Source organism: Alligator sinensis, unplaced genomic scaffold, assembly GCF_000455745.1.
Source record: "Alligator sinensis unplaced genomic scaffold, ASM45574v1 scaffold35_1, whole genome shotgun sequence".
NCBI lineage: Eukaryota > Metazoa > Chordata > Crocodylia > Alligatoridae > Alligator > Alligator sinensis.
The window spans coordinates 1,085,865-1,093,040 of record NW_005842340.1 but is presented as its reverse complement, the minus strand read 5'-3'; the positions used below and the strand labels follow the sequence as shown (position 1 = coordinate 1,093,040).

Here is a 7,176-nt window from a genome sequence, read left to right as displayed (position 1 = left end):
GGGGGGGGGGGGGGCCCCCAGCCCAGCCAGGGCTCCGGCGAGGGGAGTTTGCAAGGCAGGGAGCCCAACCCCTGGACCCTCCCCCCGCTCTGGGGTGCCCCTTACCCAGAAGATGAAGTTGAAGACGAAGAGCAGGTACTTGATGCACTTAATGCCTCCTTTCACCGGCATCCTAGCGGCTGCAGGGGCCAAGGGGGTCCGACAGCTGCAGCGGGGCTCGGGACGCGGGGAGAACACACCGCGCACTGCCCCGCCGGCGGGGGTTGCAGGGCGGGAGGAGAGGCGTGGGGGCCGGCCGCGGAGGCTCCCTCCCCTCGCCCCCAGCCCCCAGGTCGGAAGCGGGGAGGAGCCCCGGAGCGGTGTTGGCTGCCCCACTCCCAGAACCAGGTGCGTGTGCAGATGACTGTGCACATGCACATGTATACGCACCCCAAAATATAGCCATATGTATGCCTGTATATATATATATATAGATAGATAGATAGATATCGACACACACACACATATACATACACACACTTAGCTATATATGTGTATATACAGGCATACATATACGCTTACAAATATATGTGTATATTTGTATGCATATATGTGTGCAGATGACTGTGCACATGCACATGTATACGCACCCCAAAATATAGCCATATGTATGCCTGTATATATATATATATAGATAGATAGATAGATATCGACACACACACACATATACATACACACACTTAGCTATATATGTGTATATACAGGCATACATATACGCTTACAAATATATGTGTATATTTGTATGCATATATGTGTGTGTGTGTGTGTGTATACAGATCTACATACACATGTATGTGTCTACGTGTGTATACATGTGGGTGTATGTATGCATGTGTGCATACATATGTGTATGTGTATATATATATATATCTATATATATCTCTGCCGTGTTGCAGGGGTGTAGGTTGTAGCCATGTTGGTCTAAGGACATAGGCAGACAAGGTTCTTTGGGTGAATCTGGTATCTTTTATCAGACCCACTCAAATAGTTGGAAAAATTCTTCTTTGCAACTTTCAGACACAATCACCCTTCGTCATGCTGAGGAAGCACCTGCAGTTGCTCTGCCCTTTTCCTGTGTTTTTCCCATTTTAGGTATTAAGGGTTTGGAACAGTTTAAGTAGGTTGATAAATAAACATAACTGAATGGCTGCACTCCTCAAATATGGACAAGGCCATAGTGACTGCAACCTATAAAGAGAAATGGCGGGGAGGGAAGCAAATACAACTAGAGGTTTCTGCCACCCCTAAGATCCTGCTTTCTTGAGGTTGAGGGGCACATTTTCATGTTTTGTTTGTAAGTGTAATCACAAGCTTTCATGAGATGAAGCTAATTTTAACCAATGGTGTGAAAGGACATGCAACAAGCAGTGTAGAAGAAGAAAAAATGTTCTTTCTCCTTCTACACTGCTTGTTGCACTTCCTTTCACAACATTGGTTGAAGTGAACTTCAGCTCAGGAAAGCTTGTGCTATCTATGTATATGTGTATGTAGGTGGATATATATACATACACACATATAGATAGCAAGCACAAGCTTTCCACTGTATGTGTGTATACATGTAGATATATATCTATATATAGATATAAATGTATGTGTATATACACCATCCAGGAAGAGCACAAACCAACTGCTGAAGCTTCCTTAGCCTGACGAAGGGTTTTTGAACCCGAAAGCTTGCTTAATAACTATTCTCCAACCATTTGGGTTGGTCTAATAAAAGATATCAAATTCACCCAAGGAACCTTGTCTGCCTGTGTATATACACGTGTGTGCATGTGTATATATGTGTGTACACACGTGTGTACACATGTGTGTGCGATATACATGCACATACATACACTTCTGTTAGTCTATAACATGCAAATCTGCCCGGCCTTCTACTTAATTTCAGACTAACAGGTTTAATTATGTGTCTCAGATTTAAAAAAAAAAAAAGGACACTCCAGGATAGCATTCCTCAAAGATCCGTCCAAAATCTTAAGCAAAACCCTAGCAACTGGATTTACTGCTCACTGAGATGAAGGTTTAAAATTGCAATAGGTTAGATGTCTAGACATCCTGGTAGTGCAAAATTCTAGAAAATGATTCTAATGCAATGAAGTAAGCAAGTATAGAGAGATGCTTACAAAATGCAAACTTCTCAACCTTCTTAGAGACTCAAGGTAACTCTTGTTAGACTCAAGGCACCGCATGCCAGCTCTTAATTTTCACTCATTTTTTGAGTATGGAAAAAGAATAGAGCAATTCTTCTGTTGCAAAGAACTCAAAGACCACAACAGGTCAAAATGGTTTTGACATTATGGATTTTCATTTGAAATCTCTGTGTTTATCTTGTGAATCATGTTTGCACAATTAACAATACCAACATCGTATGGCACTCCATGTCATCCTTGAAAGGATGTCAGGGTGCTGCAGCATCCTTGTTTTGAACCAATACAAACTAGTTTAGCCCTTGCTTACCAATTTAAGATAGACTGATGTATCTCTCCATCACAAGCTGAAGTGACTTAAGTATGGATTAAACCAGTTTAGGTATTAAGAGTTTGCAACAGCTTAAGTAGATTGATTTTTAAATAAAGGTAACTGCTGCAGTCCTCAAATATGGACAAGGGTATAGTGACTGCAACCTATAAAGAGAAACAGAGGGCCAGAGCCTCCACTGCTGTAAATTTGCCATTGCCTACTTGTTATGGTAATTTACACCTGCTAAACCTGTAAATCAGGTTCTGCTGTGGAAACCCAAAGAAGCATGATTGAAATGCAAATAAAAGGTTTTTAGTATTAGCATTGTCAAAATTTAAAGGACTCCCGTAATGAATGTTTGTCAGAACTTCCTAAGATAAGGCTTTACAATGTGAAGCTAATGCAACAGAGGAAGGCATAAAATAGAGATTGTATCCAAAATACCAAAATATCTAAATGCAAATAAGATATTCTTTCATTTGAAAACAAGGAAGGAAAAACATGCAACTCTGGGAGAAAGGAGAGAGAGAGGCACACTTGGTCATTATGATGAGGGGGTGGGGGTTCTACACACCTGGCACTGACCACAAACGGGGTTAGTGAAAGCCTCTGGCCCCAATGAACTCTTACTTACTACACCTGTGGTACATATTAGGCATGAAGCTGGTTATTGACTTGTTTTTTCCTGAAGTTATAGTAGGGGACCTGGGAGTTTGAAAACTTGCTGAATAATTTCTTTTTAAATTTCTCGCTTTCTGGTGTTTTGTAACCTTTGATAATTTAGGAAGACTGGTGGGTATCTGACCTGTAGAGCTGAAGCTCCATGATTTGGCACCCTGGAAAGATATGTGTAGTTTGTTACTGTGGCTAGTTAATGGGGTATCTGTGAAGTTGTATGCCTATTGCAATGATGTGTGTCTAGAAAGATCAACATTTGTTAATGGGTACTTAAAAAAAATCTTGTAAGTTGTTCTTGGTTGTATGATTGGTCTTTGTGTGGCAGTGGAGAAGCTATTTATCTTTTGTATATTTCAGTTTTATTGTTTTTCACCTACTTCCTATTTAGTGTGGATAATAGTGATGTCCTTAACTTCCTATGGTAGCTTGACAAGTACAGAGGGGAAAACCACTCTCTTAGCGCTATGGTTACAACGAAGCCTACTTTCTGAAGCTGGGCAAAACTTACATGACTTGAAATACCAAATGCTTTGGATATGAACAGGAACTTTTAGAAGCTGTTAATGGCTTGCTTATCCAAAAAATATCTCCCCATTTCTTCTCCCTATACTTTCTATGAAGAACACATTTGTTGCTGTTCATGTCATCTTTTTTTGCCTGTTGGTTGTGGGTTTTTGTTTTGTTTTTTAAATTTTGTAATCCTGGAGGGACCTGCCATCCTGGAGTTAAGGAGGAGTGTAGGGGCCTCTGGATCTTCTAGGGACATTGCTTTGGACTTGGCAACATGGAATTGCTGCTATGTAGCTTTAGACTTCTATTGTAGTCCACAGGAACTCTTGTACCTCTTTTGACTGACAGCAGAATTGAGCTTTAATAAGTCAAAATCTCCTGTAAACTGTTTTTTTTTGTCTGGTGTAACTTCATTGAAACAGTACATGGAAATATAAAGATGCAAAATTGACTTGTCCATTTATAGGATGACTAGCAAAATAATGCCAGTGAACATTAAGAATTTTGTGTTTAATTCAATTTGATTTAATTCAATTCAATTTCCTACTCTGATAAGTAAGACACAACTGCAGTTGTAAGGGTGCTAGATAAAGACCTCTTGAGGTATCTCCAAGCAATTGGGAAATGCTTTGCGTAGAAGAGCCTTCATGAAGATCACCATAGAAAAGCATAATGGAGAAAATACATTGGTGGTCAAAATTAACTTTCTCAAGCATTTGAAATAAAAATAGTTAGCATTCTCATGCAACAGTCTTCTTTTACCACAAGAAGGATGAGGAGGTCACTGAGCTTTGGACTGGACAGCATATGATACTCTAAACTGAAACTGAACTCCTCTGAAGGAATACTTTGGAATAAGATGATTCTTGAGGGTGTTAGTGATGATCATCTGCATTTGACTGATGTTGGCTAGTTATTTTCTGTTCTGTTAGTCTTCCTTTCCTCCAGAAAATCACTGATTTCACATAGGGTTGCTAGCAAGGAAGAATGAGCACACATCTGGCACTGTCAAGGAAAAGTCCTACTGGTCAGGGATAAATCAGTTTCGTTCTAGGCCTTGGTTTCAGAGTCACAATTAAAAGTGGATTGAGCATTGTCCATTCTGATAGATGTGCTGTGAGTTTGATAACCATAACAGCAGTTCAGTTCTGAATGATTTCTTACTGCCTCTAGCCATTTTGTCTGGTCTGGCAGACTGTCTGTCATCTCTCAAGAGAGAGGTACCAGAGACTTCTTTTGGGACTTCATTATTGCTATTAATTTTAAGTGGGTGTTCTGATACTAAGAAAAGTAGTAAACAACTCATAGTCGGCACTCTCTCTCTCTATCATGTCAGTCCACACACAGTGTTACCATACACTAAAATGTCTACAGATGTGTTACAGTGCAGAAACTAATTGCACATGAATCTGATGCCTGCATGATGCAGGTATCAAACTTATACTCAAGTTAGTGCAAGTGGCCATATTTAATGTGCAGTACAGGCATGCATAAGTAGCCTATTTTAATGTGCATTAGTGTCACTAAAACCATGCTTTTTAATTAATGGTCATTAAATGCCACTTAATGCACATTAACTAAAGAACAGTTTAAGACAGGCTAATGTGCTTTAAAGCTCATGTGTAGACGCACCCACTGAAAAGGAAATTTAAAGAACAGGGGGCACATCTACATGTGCATATTCACTGTGCATTATAGGTGTGCATCTACTTGCAATGGAGCACATTTATACACTTACCTTCTCCAATGTGTCATAGGACAAAATCCTGCGCATCAGAGAAGACTCAATTAATCAAGTCTGCTCAACATGCAAGCTAACACACACTGTGCTGCTTTGCATGCAGTTGTATAAGCAGCAAAATGCGTGCCAGCACTCAAAATGGTGGCAGTGCACTTTTGAACTAAAACACATCGAAGGTGTTTCGCTGCTTATACAATGGCACGTGTGGCAGCGCCAGGTGCTTTTAAAAGCACCGAGCGCTGTGGCACAAGCATGTTTACAAATGCCCAGAGGTACTAAATTTAATGTGCATTAACTAAAGCAAGTTAATGCATATGTAAACATGCCCAGCTAGGGTTAATGTGTGGGATTAAGTTTTTTTGGATAAATTGGGCACATGAAATTGCCTATAATTTAACACAAGTTGTTACAAAGGGAAAAAATAGAAAAGGTCATAGTTTTAAGGGAAAATCATGGCTCATAACATCTAGTTTTCACATGGGAAGTCAGCTAGATACCTTTTATTTTACAATAAAATAGTTTTAACAGCATTTTATATTTAATTAATAATTTTAAATGTTACACTCCACTATGATGAATTTATACTAATCCAAGACATTACATATATACCAGTTTCTGATCGCTTAAACCAGTTTAAACTTGTAACCCAATGTAAGTTCAGTGCACATAAACTGGTTTCTAAATGGCCAAAACCAGTTTGAGATCAACCTCGTTGAATGTAGTATCAGACTTAACTGATTGAACTCAAACTGGTTCATACAACTTCTGTCCCAAGCCAAAAACAGTAAGGTTTGGGCTTTAAGTTTGAGCACCAGCTCATGATTTTCATAGGACTATTCAGGCAAGTAAAGCTGATCATGTGCATTAGTGCACACAAAATAAGGGCCAAAATCACTTAGGAAAGAAAAGAAAAGGAGAGGAAAGGTGGGGGAGGAGGGAGGGAGGACAAAATCTCATGAAGGAATTTTTTAAACAGTAGTCTGGAAAATCACTTTGCCTTTGTGGAATTTGTGGCTGTGATAAGTATGCGGTCATAACTGTCTCTGCGAAATATATTTATATTTACATATTATACATATAAATATGTATTGCATAGTTGGGAGAGTTTCCAACAACATGAATGTAGCTGTCAGCCAGATCTCTGGGTCCAGGGAAGCTGTGCTCAGCGCTGGTGGCTGTAGAGCTTGACCGTTGATGCCGAGGTTGACGGATAAAGCAGATCAACCTTTCACATTGCTCCAAGTCAGGCTTGTCCAACATATGGCCCGTGGGCCGCCACGTGGCCCGCCAAGCCATTTTCTGTGGCCTGTGATGCTGCAACAGGAAACAAAAGTAAACGCTGTTTACTTTCGTTCCCACCCCTTGTCCCTCCCCCAGCCCCTCAGCAGCTTCCTAATGGCTGCTGAAGGGCTGGGGAAGGGACAAGGTTCCCACACGTACCACGTCAGCTTGACATTGCCAACACGGTGTGTGTGGGAAGAGGAGTAGCCGGCAGTGAAAGCGCGGGTCATTGGTGTGATGCGGGGCGGTCCCAGGCAGAGCTTGCACTGGCCAGCACCACGAGTGGCGAGCAGAGCCCAGCTAGGCACATGCGGGGTGAGGGGAGCGGGGACGAAACCCCCCCACCCCACCCGACCCTCCCTGGTCAACTTCTCCCATGCTAAATTGCCGCTTGCACCTGGCTCTGCCCCTCAGGGTTGTGGCTGGGGAGAAGGAGGCATCAACCCCGGGTCCCCCAGCCTGCC

At 41.4% G+C, this 7,176-nt stretch overlaps 1 protein-coding gene across 2 annotated transcripts in view; it reads right to left on the bottom strand.

Moving 5' to 3' along the window:
* The window catches only part of CD9 (CD9 molecule), a 39,084-nt gene extending 38,835 nt beyond the window's left edge, over positions 1 to 249 (bottom strand). For both annotated transcript variants that reach the window (XM_006028764.2, XM_006028765.2), the window contains exon 1: positions 106 to 249. In XM_006028764.2, coding sequence (XP_006028826.1) covers positions 106 to 171 — 66 coding nt within the window. In that variant the 5' untranslated portion in view covers positions 172 to 249. The remainder of the gene's footprint in view (positions 1 to 105) is intronic.
* Between the last annotated feature and the right edge of the window lie 6,927 nt (positions 250 to 7,176).